At 30.4% G+C, this 19,756-nt stretch overlaps 1 protein-coding gene across 1 annotated transcript in view; it reads right to left on the bottom strand.

Annotated features, from left to right (window-relative positions):
* Window positions 1-19,255, bottom strand: part of LOC123657475 (guanylate cyclase 32E-like) — a 102,971-nt gene extending 83,716 nt beyond the window's left edge. Inside the window, exons 1-5 of the mRNA XM_045593018.1 lie at window positions 19,252-19,255; window positions 15,285-15,862; window positions 11,383-11,528; window positions 9,453-9,564; window positions 492-677 (exon numbers count right to left, since the gene is read on the bottom strand). Of these exons, the coding sequence (XP_045448974.1) occupies window positions 492-677; window positions 9,453-9,564; window positions 11,383-11,528; window positions 15,285-15,862; window positions 19,252-19,255 (1,026 nt within the window). The remainder of the gene's footprint in view (window positions 1-491; window positions 678-9,452; window positions 9,565-11,382; window positions 11,529-15,284; window positions 15,863-19,251) is intronic.
* Window positions 19,256-19,756: the final 501 nt, after the last annotated feature.

The raw sequence follows: 19,756 nt of genomic DNA, 5'->3' as shown, positions 1-19,756 counted from the left end.
CCGACTTCAAAAAAAGAATAACTAAAATGATTTTGATAATTATTTTTAAATCGAATGCTGGTACTTGTTATTTAGTCCCATTTTAATTTGTTCGATATCTAATGAGTACTTATTAAGTTATCTCTCATATAAATTTACTTGTTTAGTTTTTCGTATAGGTTATGGGTAACGTACCGGTACGTCTGGTAAGGTACGTTGTATAATTGTCGATGTAACTGAAGTTTTATTTTTCGTTAGTGAACAAACACAAATATAGTTTTTTAATTTGTTATTGGTGTCTCAGTAACATACAATTGGATCGCCTCTAAAACTTCACGCATTCGACGCAAGGATAAAAGAACACTTGATTGATATTGTGCTAATTTAGTACTTTTTATTAGCATACAATTTACTTCTGCACGCCCATGGCCCAAAACCACCTTTAAATGGGGCACAGTTCTTTATTTAATTCACCTATCTATGTGTCTAGATGACAGTTATAATTATTTTACCTTGATCGCGTGCATCTGCTGTTCCGCTGCAGTCTGTTCATCTCCGGCGATAATAGCGAACTTGGTCCAACCGTAAGCTTTCAGCAGAGCAACGACAGACTTGCTGACTTTATGAGCTGGTGGCAATGTTCGTGCAAATGTCGCTCCCAGACCTCCTACCTCTGGACGTTGAGCTTCCGCGCATTTCTGTTGACAAATTATTAGTAAATGAGTTATATTTTAGTAGTTATTGGAACGAAGTTGGAACGAAGTTCCTTACGGCAGGCTTGACATTTGGCTGGGCGACCGAACTGAAAAAAAGTAAAACTAAAATATTACTGGTAAACTTTTTTTTAAATATTTATGTAATTTTATACTGTCGATAAAAATAAATAGACACATGTTTTTTTTTATTTTACTTAATAGTTCGAATTATTATTATTATTATTATTTTGTTTGATTAATTTTATTTTACAGTATTTGTTATTATCTAAAATACTAAATTTCCTAAATACTTTTATGTACTTAATTAAAAACCAATCAACAAAATTAAAAAAAAAATATCAAGAACTAGAAAACATATATAAAATTCAACATTTTTTAAATTGCTTTCATACTATCCGAAGGAACTTCGTTCCTGTTGTTTAATTTTTCAAATAATATTTCAAGCGGAGGATATAATATCAAAGGATATAAATATTTTCTCCAATCCCCTTCAGAAATTCAAAAACTAGATTGGGCTGACGTTATAGTAAAATATTAAGATTTAGCTTATGACTCTGTAAATTTACCTATCGCTGAATTTCAATAATAGCTAACTATGATTTATTATAATTTACTAATCTTAAGTTGACATTTTAATTTTAAATCACTTTTACTAACCATTATTGACATTAACTTAATTCTTAATGTACAAATTTATAAAAAATAATTTTTGATTTTTGATCTTTAGATTTTACACCAATTATAATTTTTTTTTTGTTATCAATGTTTGTTTGAAATTTTTTTTAATACTTTAATGTATAAAATTTTTATGTTATTAAAATGTAATTTTGTATTGCCATCTGGAACCGCCGTATGCACCTAAAATTGAGGTGACACTCAGCAAGTTTAAAACGTACACGAAACTTTAAATATAATGGTTTTCATTTTGTTGGTGCAACTTAGAAATATAATAAAAAATAAAAATAAAACTCAAGATGACTCAGATAGTGTGTAATTTTTCCGAATACTGCTAAAGTACTGTAAAAGTCTTCAAATATATTTCCAAGTTTATATTACCATTCTTCTTGGTTATGGAAACACAAAAAAAAGTGAAGCCATTGCATTTATTGCCATTTTTTTATAATTATGGCTTTATTTATATTTCTACTCGCGGTGATTATTAAAAAAGTTATAAAGTCGATAAAAGACGTTCAAATAATTTCTTGTCAATGTGCTATTCAATATGAAATTTCATAAGAACTTCGAGGTTTAACATCTACCAAGGCGGTTTTATAATTACAGACTAAAAGAGAAATGTTCTCTCATATCAGTAAATTATTTTGGGTAACAAGGTATACATAAAAATATAAGGTAGCATCTGTAATATATTTTATAATTACAAAATAAATTGGATCCGAATTGCCCTTTCAAGCCTGCCTAGTACCATACGACCTTCAAACGCGGAACGTGCCACGATAAGAAACAAAATTTTCTGATTTTATTGCAGTAAAATACGAAAAAGATGTTTCATTGTACCGTAGCGTTGCTGTCTCATAGTTAATAGTTTATATTAGCTAATAAAATAAAAAAGTTACTTTCTTCACTTAAGTCTAGCTACTTACTATACTTTTTTTACCGACTTCGGAAAGGAGGAGGTTCTCAATTCGAATGTACGTTCTTTTTTGTAAGTTCGTTACGTTATTACTCTCTAAATTATGAATGAGTTTTAATGATTCCTTTTCTTGTAATAATTAAAAAAAAAAAAAAATATCGTATGTTCGTATACGCAATTCCATAGACTGAATTCAGATTTACGAGTATTCGAGTACCGATTTTGTTGATTATTTTTTCTGCTGATTATGGTATTCGTCTGGTCGTGTGGTCTCATTTAAGTTTTGAGCGAGACCTTTTCAGTAGGTTTGGTAGGTAGTTACCCCTAATAATGTGTATTGTACTAAATTTGACGAAGCAAATTGACGTCGTTTTTTTTTTCGCTGAGAACTTTGATAGTGTAGTATCTGTTTAATAATATCAAAGCTATTTTAATTTTAATAGCATTTATTTAATTTGTATGATTTTATTTTTGTGTTAGGTTACACCACCCACACATTAGGAATTCTAAACATTTTTTTTAATATCATATCAAAAATCGACCGTTCCAGCGGGGATCGAACCTGCATCTCCTACTGACCGTGCCGGTGCTCTAGGAACGGTCGATTTTTGATATGATATTAAAAAAATGTTTACATTTATTTATTAATTTAACGAATATTATCGACTGTTAGTGTAGTGGTCAAAAATTCGACTCTGTCTGCAGTCTTAGAGTCCAAGCCCACTCATGATAAAGATCTGTATAGTACATACAAATTTGTTTTGTACATCATCAGTCTTTTTTTACAAGTTAGCCGATAAATTTAAAACCTTTTAAGCTTGCTATTTCTGAACGAAATACACATAAATCCTTTTAAGCCTTATTTAAAAGAGAAAATAAGCCTACGCTCATTTGTACTGCTCTATGTAATACGGTACTATGTAATAATTTGTAATTTAAATTATATATAAATAATTAAAAAGGTAATTGAAATAAATATTGTACATTTAAAAATTGAGTTAGTTATTTTTTGTTATTTATGTATTAGATATTTTATTTATGACCCACACACACATGAGTTCACGCATTTTTGGCGCGAACTTGTGGAGGCCTATGTTGAACAGTGGACTGCAATAGACTGAAATAATGATCATGATGATGATTTTATTTATTTTTGTAGTATTATATACACACATTCAATTACGTAATGTATTTGTAATAATTTTACGTTTTGACACTGTAAAACTATGTGTTATTTTTGTTGTCCTGCTTATCACATTCAATTTCGTTATTTTATCTGTATAAAAATAAATGTGTGGCTAAGAGCTAACTCGAGAACGGTTTGAGCCATCACAATTTTTTTTTTTTAAGTTCTTTAATACTTTGTAGAAGGTACTAACAATGCTTAAAAAATTAACAAAGCATCCAAAAAAATTGGAAAATTTTAGAAGACGTAACTATTAGGTCAACTTTGTACATTTGACCTTGAGTTCGCTTGGTATTATTATTAGTCTGTCATAAATATATATATTATTATTACACATAGATATAATTAGTCTATATTAAATAATATTTAAATAGACTCTCGATGGCGAATATTCAATTCTCGGAGGTTTTTAGTAGCATTTATTAAAAATGTAATAATGTATATATCTGAATAAAAATGTGTGTAGAGTGTAAATGTGTGTGTGTAGAGTATAACAAAACTGTAATAGGTTCAATACATCTTGATGATATTTTAAAAACATTTTAAATTTTAAAAATTTTTTTATTGCACTGTTATACTTCTCATTTCTGTCTGTCCGTTTATTTGTATCTTGAACATACGTTACGCTAAAACTAGTACACGGAGATTGAAACTTATGATAAGCTTGACACCATGACTTGACATCACAAAGTAAACCACTGAGTAGTTTTAGTAAAGTAAAACTTCTTTACCACGCTTGACTTGAGTAGTAAGCTAGTGAATGCATGACGAGAGCGTTACGAAAAGTGTGATCGGGCGAGGCGAACGGAAGTTGAAAGGGAGATATAAGTTAATGAATATAAAATACAGAGAGTTACGTTTCGTATGATCACGCGTATGTATGTATGTTTACGTTTCGAGTGATCTAAAGAACAAAATTTAGTTAAATTCTCTAGAGAGATCGAATGTAAGTTAAAATGTATAGATACATATATAACGGGGTGTCGCATAATTAACCTAAATGTATGTCCTTAATTGTCAATAATTTTGCAATATAACGTAGAACGCTGAAAACTCGAAGGGAATTGGTCGATTTAGAGGCTTTAATAGAATTTTTAAGACGTCAGTCTTTTTCGTTAACCCATAACCCAATAACGAAAGAATAAAGAATTGGTAAGCTAAAGAACAATATTGTATATCAGCCAAAACTACTTATACTTAAAAAACATTTCAAACCAATCTTAACTTATTAAATGTACTGGGCTTAACGCAATGGAAAGCAGATAAAATAATTGTTTCTATTTCAAGAAAGGCAATTTCTAGCAAGTAAGCTTCTGTTCATTAGTTCAATAATTAATTAAAATCATAATTTTACTCAAGCAATGTTAACGAAAATTTATTAAACAAAGTTTCATTAATCTAATAATTATTAGCAAGGCATGTTTGCCTTCCAAAAGCATTACTGGCATCCTTCTTATCAAAAAGAATATTATATATTACTAGCTAACCCCGCAAATGTTGTTTTGCCATATATTTAAAAGAATATTATATATTACTAGCTAACCCCGCAAATGTTGTTTTGCCATATATTTTATTAACCGTCTCAATCCCCCCCCCCCCCCCCCGTTAGCTTAGGGGAGTGAAAAATAGATGTTGTTTTATTCTCAGACCTACCTGATTAGCACACAAAATTTCATGAGAATCAGTCAATCCATTTCGGAGGAGTTTAACTACAAACACCGCGACACGAGAACTTTATATATTAGACTAGATGACCCCGCAAACGTTTTTCACCATATATTAACCCCTTAATCCCCCCCCCCCCATATAACTTAGGGGTATGAGAAATAGCTGTTGGCCAATTCTCAGACCTACCCGATATACACACAAAATTTCAGAAATATGGTAACTAGCATTGTGACACGAAAATTTTGTATATAAGAGATTATTATAGGTACATAGCTCGTAATAATCTTCCTTAAATCCTTTAATTAGACATGTTGATTTTAGGAACGTCAAGTTGAACTAAAAATAAAATCATGTATGTTATTTATGGGAGAAATCACATGAAGTTAACATCGTTTAAAAAAAGTAAGCGCTGGCTTACTCGTAATAAATGTATAAATACCGTTTTCCAGTCTACGTAATTTGATTATGTTGGAAGACAAATTATAATGTACCTCTTAAAATTGTATCTTAATTTAATAAATTATGTTTCATTTTCTAACGGAACCCACGGACTGGCGATACATAATTGTGTTTGCTGGCAAACGAAAAAAAACCGACTTAAATTACACCGACAAGTAATACAACGTAGGTAGACGAAAAAATAGTCAAGTAAATACGCATTATCAAAAATTACTCCAAAAGTTGTAATCAGATCTCGATAAAATTTAAATGTGAGACCACGTGCTAAACATCGGCTTTCGATTAAATTAAAAATCATTAAAATCGGTACACCCAGTAAAAAGTTATGCGGATTTTCAAGGGTTTCCCTTGATTTCTCTGAAATCCCATCATCAGATCGTGGTTTCCTTATCATAGTACCACACTTTGGATATCTCCTTTCTAACAAAAAAAGAATTATCAAAATCGGTTCATAAACGACGAAATTATCTCCGAACATACATTAAATATATATACGGAATTGAGTAACCTCCTCCTTTTTTGAAGTCGTTTAAAAAAGAACACAGACTGATTATAGCAATAAAGAAATAATATTATGAAGGTTTCATTACAAACAAAAAGTTTTGGCGAGGAGGATTCTGTATATTAAACAAAACTATATAAAACGTATAATATATATTCCGTTTTAATGTAAATATATTAAAACGGACTGTAAAATGTTATGATTTTAAGTTTAAAAAAAATTGCACAAAAATATACGTGTACTGAAGCTTGATAGTCCACGCACACATTGTTATATAAATATTTTTACGTTTTCATTCATGTATATATATAATTATTATATATAATTATACATATGAAATAAGACACGAAAGTAATATCGATAGTAATATTTATGGTAATGTCACATAACTTCAATAAATAGAGATGAAAATTAGGGTTACTCGAGTATAGTGTAAGTTATATTGTGGTATTTATGGGTAACTGGTTATTGATGCAAATTAAATGTTTGTTATTTAAATGCTGTTAAATTTACATGCATTCCTATAAAGATTGGTTCGGCTCTAATGCATTTGTTGTGTTCGATATATTCTATTAACATTGAAAGTGTACGCCATTTTGTATTTAGCCTCCATTTTCTAGCAAAAATCTTTTATTAATAATATTGCTATAATGCTATAAAAACATAACAAAACACAAAACAAAACACAAAGATATTTATTTATTAAATTAATAATAAATTCGATGGATAATTATGATATATTCAAAGCCGTATTCGAGACGACATAACAGAATGGAGGTCGTTTCATACTTTCATGTTACTCCTTGGGGTAAGAAACTCAAATTGAAACAATAACACAACACTAAATATTTAATATTAGATTTATATAAAGAGCGTTATTATATGTATATCTTGTTAGTCAGTGAAGATAGATGTGTGAACAGAATGAGAAATTCATAATATACCCTAAACTAATTTCGCGATTTGAGCCCCTGAGGAAAGTCTGAAGCAATTTCAATTAAAGAAGTAGAAGAATTTATTTATGGGTTGTGGTAGATAGATTTATGTAGTATAGGCTGCACGTTTGATACTGTCGGCCCCAAAACAGGGGCAGGATGATGGAATTGATCAAAAACACAAGATAACGGTTGTTCAGTCCCATTGTTATAGGTAAACTAGTGATAGTTTTAAAGTAATTTCAACCAAATACGTGATCCTAGAACAATTGATTTACGGATTTTGGATCATCATTATCTATATAAAACGTAATTTTATGAAAAATAATGGATTAGTAAAATGAAAGCTGTGTAACTGCCCCAGAGAACTTATAAGTTCTATAATGGTCCCGTATTATACAACTTGTATGGCTCTGGGGCAGTTTTAACTAACAGATTTTTTTAATTTAAAGCATAATCGTATCAAATATTCAAAACTCGAAACAAATATATTTCAGATAAATACAAATCGAAAACGTAAATCGCCGATGATTAGACGCATACCCGACACTCTCACTACTACACTGGCGAGGTTATTTATTCTCTGCTATTACAAGGATTATTAAAAGGATGTCCCAACAACAGTTTCATATTACGTAAACGTTTTTCTAAATAGTTTTTTTAATTTTATTATTGGGTGTTACGACATGTTGGATTTAGAATGACGTCACGTAGCTTACCATGCGTTGTTATCCAAAGTAAACGCTTAGCGATTGAATATATATGCTTCAAAACTGAGTTACAATATTCCAGCCTAACAAATATATAATGCATGTCATGTATATATACTTACATACATGGCACTTTAATAAAAGCATTAAAAAAAGACTTGGGAATAACGAAATTGAAATGAGAATATTTACAGTCCATGCAAGAATTTATTATTGCGTTTTAACGCAAATATAGAAAAGTGATCGTGTATTGAAAACGCGATTTTAGACTATTAATGAATTCTAAACTGAAGTAATATTCTTGTGTACTTAGCGATTCCCATCTCTAATTATGGAAACCGGTTAGTTAGCTTAGAAATTTGTAATCAATATTAATTAACAATAAAAGCACTTCGTATTACAATAATTGTGTTTGCTCGCAAACGAAAAAAAAAACCGACTTCAATTACATCGACAAGTAATACAACGTAGATGGACGAAAAAATAGTCAAGCAACTACGCGTTATCAAAGATTACTCAAAAAGTAGTTATCAGATCTCAATAAAATTTATATGTGACCACATGATAAACATCAGCTTTCGATTAAATTAAAAATTATCAAAATCGGTACACCCAGTAAAAATTTATTACGGATTTTCGAGAGTTTCCCTCGATTTCTCTGGGATCCCATCATCAGATCCTGGTTTCCTTATCACGGTACCAAACTAGGGATATCCCCTTTCCAACAAAAAAAGAATAATCAAAATCGGTACATCCAGTAGAAAGTTATGCGGTATAATACAACGTAGGTCGACGAAAAAAGCGTCAAGTAAAAACGCATTATTAGATATAACTCGAAAAGTAGTTGTTAGATCTCAAATAAATTTAAATGGGACCAATTGGCACACACCACCTTTCGATTAAAATAAAATTTGTCGAAATCGGTCCACCCAGTCGAAAGTTCTGATGTAACATACATAAAAAAAAAAAAAAAAAAAAAAAAAAAATACAGTCGAATTGAGAACCTCCTCCTTTTTTGGAAGTCGGTTAAAAACAAATAGCAATTTCTATGTATTACTCGTCGTATATTTCTTAGAAGGATTCGTATATAACTTATACAAGTCCTGAATTTCTAGAAATTTGGGTTTAGACTAAACATAATAATTGAATAATTTGATATTCTGACTTCGTTTAGTCTCTAATATTAATAAATATTTATAAACTTTTGAGTGGTAAAGAAACATCGGCTTGGTAAATTATTTCTGACTCGTATAGACTAATGTATCTTCTCTTATATATAAAAATGAATCGCAAAATGTGTTGCTAAGCGCAAAACTCGAGAAAGGTTGGACCGATTTCGCTAATTCTTTTTTTTAAATATTACTTGAAGTACGAGGATGGTTCTTACGGAGAGAAAAATTAAAAAAAAAATTAAATTTCCTGAAAAAGTCTAAAAACAACACTTTTCTATACTCCCATACAAAAGATTTGTGATAATACTTAAAAGTCAATTTGAACTTTAATACCATACGATAAAGTTTGTGTTAGGCGATACGAAGTTCGCCGGGTCAGCTAGTTATTTATATATTTAATTTAATAGTAAAAATATATTTTTTCAATTTTTTTAGCATTAAAACTTTCCGTGGGCCTTAAATAGCATACAAAAAAAAATTAGCGGTCTAACCATTCTCGAGTTATGCGCGATACCTATATGCATTGTTACTTACATGTGAGATGAGGGGTAAGTTCCATGCAGCGGCTAGTTTGGCTTCTGTGTGACAAGTACTTTCAGGTCCAAAGAACGCCACCACGCCCAGATCTCTCATTTGTGTCATAACCCTAGAAAATAAAATAATGACTAAAAGCTGTTATATTATTAATGTTATATATTTCAAAATATAGTTATTTATCGTGGATAACAGAAAAACAGCTAGCGGGGCTCACAACTCGTTAAATGCCACACAGTTATCGGAGTCGTCGTGTTTTCATTTCATTTCATTTAACTTCATTTCATGGTGCTTATCATGTGGTTTCGTTGAGCGAAGCCTAAAGAGAGTAGTTTTTGAGTTGTTCCTTCTATTTGAAGTCTTTTTCTTTTGTTTCAGAACAAAAAATTATATTTAAAAGTTGTTTTATTATAATGAGTGAAATTCGCGTGAATGTTAGAAAACAATAATAATAACATATTCTTTAGTGTACACCAAAATATAAACAAACAGTAGTGAGTAAAAAAATGTACAAAGGCGATCTTATCGCTGATGAACGATTTCTTCCAGATAGATAGGAAGTGTTCTCATATTCATTCTTAAGGATGGATAAAAATAGTGGATGATAGATTCAATAATACATACGCATACACATATACAAGTATCCATACATAAATAATCAAGATAGTATAATATACGTGTATAAATGTAAAATATATATTGATATAAAATATGTATGTTTAAATTCTGAAAATTATTATACGAGTATGTTAAGGTACACATAACACTTCTTTAGACGTATTATATGTCCCTTAACATATTATATTCTTATTTAATTGTATCAAACTAATTCTTACTTCTAAAGATATTATAAAAAAAAATCAACAGTTTACATTTTTTTTTTGGGTAGATTTCTTATTTTTATTTCAAAGTTACATCTGACTCGCATTGACATCGGCCCTTTATTGTTCAAATTTCCATAAAACTAGATGCATCTTTTTTTTGAATATTTAGATTAGTAGCTGGAAGAATTTAACAGTTATAATCAAATCGTGTGTTAGTTCTTGCTGATTTTTTTTTTATTAATAGCTTATTGACGCAGTATGCAGTAACCATACTTTCTGCTTCGGGGCAGGTGCTTTAGATTCCTGGCCTGAGTCTGGGTGTGCTATATATCAAAAATATAATATGTATATGTGTATATTATGCGACTATTTCTAACAACACGAGCATTTAAGTTTGCTTATTTTAGGAAGAGATAACCGTGTGAGTATGTTAAAAATATGTATCTATTAATTATGTAAATGTTCCGCTGACTTTGAAGTTCGAAACATGTTCGAATCATTTATTCACAATAGAGTAGCGTAGCGGATTAATTTTATACTTCTTATTTTAAACAAAATACCTACATGGTAATACAGTTACATCATTAACTAGCGACCCGCCCCAGCGTCGCACGGTTGCAAAAGTATCAGTGTTCTGCTATATTATGCATGCATTATACATAGTACCTGGATGACCGAGCTTAGCTCGTTATTTTTAGTAAATCGTGTTTTTTGGAAATCATATTTAAATACGAATTACATATTGATAAAATATGAATAGTATTTTCCGATTTTGCCGACATAATAATAAAAAATATGAACTGAAAATATGAACCATTATTTGAACCGTGGTGTTCTCAGTCGATCCCGAGCGGTCGATTTTCCACTTGAGCGATTATAACTTTATTAAAACAGGGATAAAACGACATTTTCTTTAAAGATTATGATTTTATACCGTTCTGAACTACGACGATATTCAAATATTAACTTCGAATAAACTTCCAATAAAAGTGATAATAGATGGCTTAAATCAATCGTCTATCTACTGTTACTTGCTTTGGTGTTAATCGGTTTCTTTTTTTATCAAAATTCCTATGTAAATTGCTGTGCAAGCTAGTCAATCTCACCTTAAAGAAAGGGTGTCCTTGTCCACTGATAGCGATGGTCTTGGTCTACCGATGTCGGCAGTTACAAACTGCAGCTTAAGACCGGCTAGTAGTGTTGGTTCCAGGTTTACAGCAGCTACTGCTAGCGGTAGCGCACCGAGTACCGTCTGAAAAGGAATACAATTTGTAAATATTCTACACAAAGTGTGAATTCATATAAACATATAAATTACATTTTTAGAAATGTCTTTTTGTTACTGTTCATGCCACAATTGCAATAATTATTACGATACAAACGAAGACATCTCTGGGGTAAGGCACAGCAGGAAATATATATATAATCTGGAGCAGGCCGACTGTGGCAGTTCCTCGACCTTACAAAAGATAAGCAATACTGCTTTCAAGCAGTGTTGTGTTTTTGTGGTGAGTAAGATGACCAGAGCTCCTGGTAGAGGTTTGGGGTAAGGTCGATAACGCGATTGTGATGGTTCTGGTTTTGCAGGTTTCCGTACGCTTGTTTGTCAACCTTGTTGTATAAAAAGAAGATGAGAACAGCATTGCATAAACGTAGATAAAACCGCGCGGATCCTTTACTAGACTAAGTAATAACGTAATGAACATGTATTTTCCATTAATTTTTGTCACAAACATTTTTAAAATGCCTGGTTGTACAATTTGTTACTATAATTGCTTGTAATTTTAATTTTGTTCTTTATTTAAATGTGCAATAAAGTATGTTATTATTATTATTTTTTTTTTTTTTTACATTGTTAGAATTTTTCCTAAAAACAGTAATTTGATATTAAGAAGAGGGTGGGTCTCGTACAAAGGATTCTCTTTACATTAATTAGGAATATATAATAGAAAAAATTTACTGGGAACAACACTATATTGTTTTATTAGGTACTTCAAATTAAATTGTTAACGTGAACCTTTCTCTCTAAAAATAAATATAATATATATATTAGGGAAAATAGCCTATAACTGCTTTTAAAGCATATTTAATTATTAATTTTTATTTGGATTTTTTAATTTTCGTGATTCATAAAAACCGTTTTGACATAACTTTTTTTTCATTTTTTTTTTAGTAAATAATATTATTTTGGAATTTCGTTAAGTGTGTGTGTCACCTTATGGAGAAATAAATGTTTTTATTTTATTTCATTTCATTTTTAATAATAATCATGATCTGAACATTGAATTGACCTCGTTAACGGCGTTCTCAAAATACCCAAGACTATCGAATAACAAGTAAAAATTGATCAAGACACTAAAAGATATATATTAATATTATATCACACACATATACTTTTTTCTTTTTAACAAAAGTTTTATACTAAAACAGTATTAAACTTTCCGACAGCTCAACTGAGCCGCATCATGTACTTTTCTTCGACGTATATACTTGACAACTTTTTTGTATTACTTTCAGTTTTACTTTTATTCTTGTCTGAGAATAGAATGAATATATGTCCAATGATAATAAATAATATTAATATTATGTCACAGAAACGAACTTTGAACAGGTTTTCGTCGACAGTCTGTCTCATTTTTTAATATATAATGTATATAGTTAGATAACATTTAAAACATTAGTAATCGAGTGGTTATCTGTACTATTAGTTTAGTTTATACCGTACGGTATTGAAACTATGATATATTCTAAGGTAGTCATTGAAATAAAATGATGTCAAGAACATTTTATTTGGATAAAAACTTAAATCATCTTCGCGTATAATGCAATATTTTAGAACAAAGATTACCATAAAAAAAGGTCATATTGAGTTAACCTTACGCAGACTTTTTTTAGAACTTGTGATGGCGATCAACTCCGTCATACATATTTTTTGCGTAACTTTAACTGTTTACACAGCGCAACAGAAATTCTTGAAAAAAATCTTTTAGTCCCAACAAATATTTTTATAGGCTTAAGTAAACATCTACACATGTAAAATTCTAAATAACAATCTATTTCCCAATAAGTGAAAAATCGAACATGTCTGTTTATTTTTTGTCGTAAGTGTTTATCCAATGATATTAAAGTTTAAGAAAAACTTTTAGCGTATTTTACACATTTTAAATAATACGTAATAAATAAATAAATAAATATTTGTGTATTACACACGGTCGTCTGTTCCTAAAGTAAGCAACTTAATGCTTGTGTTATAGGTAACAGCCTACTGGTATATAGCTTCATTTTTTTTTCGATAAACATACTTATAAATATTACATATATAAATATATAAATACATATTTATATTACACCCAGACTCGGGGTGGGAATCGAACCCACAACCCTCGGAGCAGAAAGCAGGGTCACTACAAACTGCGGCAACGGGCTAGACAAAATTACTAATTTTGTATTTAATAAGTAATTTTGGTAATTTTTTTAGTATCATTACATATAATAAAATAGTCGCTTCCTGGTGCCTGTATGCTTAGATCTTAAAAACTACTTTTCTTTAGTAAATAGAGTGATTCCAGAGGAAAATGTATATGTAGGTTTTGTAATGATGGATTATATAGACATATAGTGTTATTATAATTCTATGTTCTACCTTAAAATAATTAATATTCCAAAATTGTAATTTTTTCAATAAATTAACGAAAATAAAAAATATAATATACATATTTAAGTTTATATAATGAATATAATTTTATTAGCGTCCCGTCCCGGCTTTGCACGGTTGCAAAAACTTTTGATGTTATACATAAACCTTTCTCTAGAATCGTACTATTTACTGAAGAAAACAGCACCAAAATCCATTGCGTAGTTTTAAAGATCTAAGCATAATAGGACAGCGGGAAGCGACTTTGTTTCATTATTGATGATAGAGGAAGGTGGTGTAAATTTTCAAAAGAGAAACAATTGAGTCTATTGCCGCGTTATCTGAACAAAATTTACTTTACGATTCGTTTGTAGCTTCGTATTATCTGAACTTAATTAAAAACAAAATATTTACTTTATAAAATGACGATTCAAAAGTCCCTCGAAGCTCACTTGAATAAAGAAGTTTTAAATTACATTATATTGGATTTAATTTGAATTATAATGTATTTTAATTAAGATTTTTAGCATTTGAAATATAATATGCAATTTCCTTTTAACCAACTTCAAAAAATGAGGAGGTTTCTCAATTCGACTACGAGTTGCATTCTATTCTATATACGAGTTACATATAATAATCATTGTTACTTACACGTGTGTACGAGTAACTGACCTTAACTAGAAAGACGAAACGTAACATAAATTTTAGTTTGTACAGCCCTACATGATGTTTACCTCTCCTTTGTAAAGGCAGTGGATTTTAAGGCTGTTGTTTATTCGGGATATCTCTAAATATAAATTGCTGTCAGATTGTTGAAAATGCTTATAATAGAAAACAAGTTCTTCTGATAAATATACTTTAACAACGGCTTAGTCACGTTTCAGTGATTTCGATAACTGCAAAAAAGATCTTATTGTATCTTTCTAATTTAAAAAGCTATACTCAAGTATTTTTTATAACTATAATTAGCTCGGCAATCAAACGTAAGGTTCGACTGAGATAGTAAGCGATTACCGTAGCTTATAGACGCCTGCACTACCAGAAGCATCGCAAACGCGTTGCTGACCCTACCCCCAATCGCCCACAGGAAATCTGATCACCTTACTCACCACAAGAACACAACACTGCTTGAAAGCAGTATTATTTAGCTGTGATCTTCTGTAAGATCGAGGTGCTTCCCCACTCGGGATGCTCCAGGTGAATCCGAATTTAAATTTGAAAGTAACATTCTAACTTGAAGAGTCCCAAGTTAAGAGAAAAAAGAAATATCTCATAATAAACACCTATTTTTTATTAAAAGTAATTAAAACGAAATCAGGCTTTACTTAATTGATAAACTTATGATACGTAAATGAAAAATATACTAAATTTTACCTGACTCCATCCGTAAGCACTCAGAAATCCAATAGTGATTGTATTTGTGTCGTTCCTATTTCCCCTGACGTTGTGACAAATTTTCGCACTACCGCAATTGCTCTTGACGAGATTGTACAGGTTTACACCATCTGCTTCTAAATTATCAATCGAAACGTTGTCGTGTATCAGTTTCATTGTTTCACCGGTAAACATGTTATTTAGATACGTTGATTCAAGTTGCTTTGTTTCATATGTTGGTACATCGGCTGTCGCATTTAATAGTTCACATTTTTTATTATTAAAATGAATGTCACTGATATTTACATCATCATTTACATTAATATCTATAACAGTCGTTGCACTAGTCACTTCAGTATAATTTTTTTCGTCTATGATTATATTGGTAATATTAATGGCATTGGCATAATCCACACTTTCATTGTACGATATGTTATCACTTTTGGTGTTAATTACGTACTTAGCCACTACCACGTGTAGCACGATGGTAATTACGAAAACTAACGTAGCTCCGTTAGCCATTTTCTCCGTTAATTGGTTCTTATGTCTACATATTCTTCCTCGTTTCACTTCGTGTCCTGTAACAAGAAATGTTTGTATTCATTTTTAGTTTTCAGAATCTAATCAATTTTTAAATCAGAAGGGAAACTTAGTGGCCATAGAGGTACGCGAAAAATGAATGATAAAAATGAGTCAATGTGGATAATGTTAATAAATATATTACTGTTATTCTAAAACTAAAATTTTTAATTAGTTGTTTTTTATATGTTTAAAATGTAACATACAAAACTAATGTATCTCTAGATTAGTTCGTTTTCGTTTTTATTTTATTTATATTTTACTTCACAAAATGCATCATAAGCATTTTATAAATTTTAATTAAACTAAAATGTTTAGACGTTTTAAAAATAACTAGCTGACCCAGCCACGCTTTGCTGTGGCTCAGTAATTATAATTTATTAAAACATATGTAAATTCGATATTCAAACGCCATCTATAATCTAGAAATGGAAATATGGCAAAATCTATATATATCTGTGCATAACAACTTTTAAACTTTCGCGTTGCATTATTATATTTTAATGTTCACACGGGGATTAACGCGAACAAAATTTAATACTTATTACATAACTTTCTACTGGATGTACCGATTTTGATAATTCTTTTTTTGATGGAAAGGGGATATCCCTAATTTGGTACCATGATAAGGAAACCAGGATCTGATGATGGGATCCCAGAGAAATCGAGGGAAACTCTCGAAAATCCGTAATAACTTTTTACTGGGTGTACCGATTTTGATAATTTTTAATTTAATCGAAAGCTGATGTTTATCATGTGGTCACATATAAATTTTATCGAGATCTGATAACTACTTTTTGAGTAATCTTTGATAACGCGTAGTTGCTTGACTATTTTTTCGTCGATCTACGTTGTATTACTTATCGATGTAATTGAAGTCGGTTTTTTTTCGTTTGCGAGCAAACACAATTATTTATTATTATTTTTTTACTTTATACGACATTCAATCAGATCCAGTGTAAAGTATGTTTACCATGGAAACCAATCTTTTATCAGTTACTAAGGCATTATAAATGGTTTTTCCTTACAAAATGTATTAAATATTAAATTTGTTACGGGATTCAATGTCTGTGGAATCGAGCCGCCATCTTGGGTAAATAATCCTAAAGCTATTGTGTTATCATCAATGTACAATGTATCCTGTGAGATTTGTTTGTAAAACGTAGAAAATATTTATTTATTTTTTATTTATTAAACTTTATTGCACACACAAAAAAGAAGATACTTTTTAGAATTACGATTAGATACAGAAACAAATAATGTATGCAAAGGCTTATAGCGATCTCTTCCAGGCAACCTTTAATAAAAGTAGTATAACAAAAATATGTCGCTAATAGTGCGCAATCAACAACGCAAGTTTATTACAAATAATTAAATCAATTTATAGTACTAAACGTAGTTATATAATATAATATTCATATATTTAAACGATATATACCTACATAAACATATACACATATATGTAAATACATAAAAAATAAATTTATAAAAACATACAAATAAAAAAATATACCAATAGAATATATATATTTAAAAAATATAAATAAATGATATAAAAATATAATAACAAAAAAAATGACAAAAAATTGATTTTTTTTTTAACTTTATATTATTATACAATTTGAGATGAAGAGTTTGTTCATTTCAATGAACTCAATAGTCATCAATTGTATTTGAAAAAAAAAGGGTGTGGTGTCGTTGGAACCAGATAGAAATGAAGTCCCTTATTATAAAATATTAATTTCAAATTCTATTCGACGTATGTAGAAAATAATTATTCGGGTATACATTTTTGATTATGATTTTTATCGATAAAAAAAATTACTTTACAAAATTATCTCAATACCTTTATTTTATTTACAAAGATTTTTAACAAAATATAATAATTATTATCGAATGATATAATAATAATAGCAAACTGAAATAATAATAACAATCATCACGTAGACTATAATGTATAGTAGTAAAGTAGTATACTAAAATATTACATTAAAATTTTTATTATATGTCATATTGATCACGTCGTGATATATTTGTACGCGATTGACATTTAAATTTATTGCTTCGTAACTATAAGACATAACTTTTAACGAGATGTCATTAGTTTTCACGAACAAATACCGGACTAAGCTTTTTGTCATCTTTCTATTAGTCACATAATACAATTATTCTTTTATAAACAGAAATTAGTCTTTACTTTTTCGATTTTGTATAAAATTTCCTTTTTTTGCATATTACTAGCTAACCCATTGCAACCGTTGTTTTGCCATATATGTTATTAACCCCCTTCATCCTCCCCTTATAACTTAGGGGTATGAAAAATAGATGTTGGCCGATTCTCAGACCTACACGATTTGCACACAAAGTTTTATAAAAATCGGTCCAGCCGTTTCGGAAGAGTATTGTAACTAACATTGTGACACGAGAATTTTATATATAAGAGTAGGTCGGCAAACAAGCGTACGGCTCACCTGATAGTAAGCAATTACTATAATCTATACTCGTCTGCAACATCAGAAGCATCGCAAGCGCGTTGCAACCATACCCCTAATCCCCCCAGGAGCTCTGGTCACCTTCCTCACTCACACACATAAGGTTGGTCCATATTTCGGGTCGGGCTGGTCCATATTTTGAGCAGGAAGTTTCCTCCTGTGCCCTACCTCAGTTAATATGTATGGAATATATCAAATGATAGTATATTAGAAACCGAAATATGATATTATATTTGGGAATATTCCGAACAATTATATGGGTCACCGTTCCCATATGATATTTCGTTGAACTGACCCCGTCTGCAATAGCGTAATAATGATGTGGACATCTAAAACATGCTTGAGCTCAACTTTACTATAGCAACTATCTATTTTTCTTCAGCATATCAAAGTCCACTGCTGAACTTAGGGCTCCCCAAGCTCGCACCAAACATTCCGGTTTTCGGACGTTCCACGGTGCCTTTCGGTGTGTTTGTAATTTTTTTTTTTTTATATCACTAGGTCGGCAAACAAGCGTACGGCTCACCTGATGGTAAGCGATTACCGTAACTTATAGACGCCTGCAACACCAGAAGCATCGCAAGCGCGTTGCCGCCCCAATCCCCAATCCCCCAAGGAGCTCTGGTTGCCATACTCACCAACAGGAACACAATACTGTTTGAAAACAGTATTATTTAGCTGTGATCTTTTGTAAGGTCGAGGCACTACTCCAGTCGGGCTGCTCTATATTTTGAGCAGGGAATTCCTGCTGTGCCCTACCTCAGTCAAAATAATTAATAAAGTTTATCTAGCAAACAAGACAGATAGGCTATCAGAGACTACACTAGAAGACATTACATCACCTAATACAGTAAAATTTCTGATGTTGCACGTAAAACACAACTTCAACCACATACCCATTTTAATCACATGATTACATAGCATTTAGAAGCTATGTTGTAGAAAAAAAATCGATCTAAAAGAGGGAACAGTGTAGGCACATGGTAGGCTTACAATTGAAATTAAACTACTTCTTCTATTTGATTGAATTTTTTATGAGCTTATAATCGGTACGTACTATTTGTGGTTTCATTTGATGCCTCTGTGTGTCAAAGGTGCTTTTGAAGCCGATTTGTATTAAGATATTTTTGATTTTGATTTTGACTTTAGAGAACATTTTATTACATAAAATATTTAGTGAGAAAAAAAATCGACTAACAGATACTTATAAACCTTTAGAGATCCCCGACACAGAAGAAAATCCTACTGGAGACCGTTGAGTGTGAAGCAAAAAAAAGATATTTTGTATCTGAAGGTGAACAAAGGGATAGATAGTTTTTTAAAGTTTTGGAAGTAATAATATTGTATTCAAGCCTAATATAATAGTTTAGAGATATACTCAATTAAACTAGAAATTTAATA

This window comes from Melitaea cinxia, chromosome 10, assembly GCF_905220565.1.
Source record: "Melitaea cinxia chromosome 10, ilMelCinx1.1, whole genome shotgun sequence".
NCBI classification, from domain to species: Eukaryota; Metazoa; Arthropoda; class Insecta; order Lepidoptera; family Nymphalidae; genus Melitaea; species Melitaea cinxia.
This window is presented reverse-complemented; position numbering and strand designations above follow the sequence as displayed.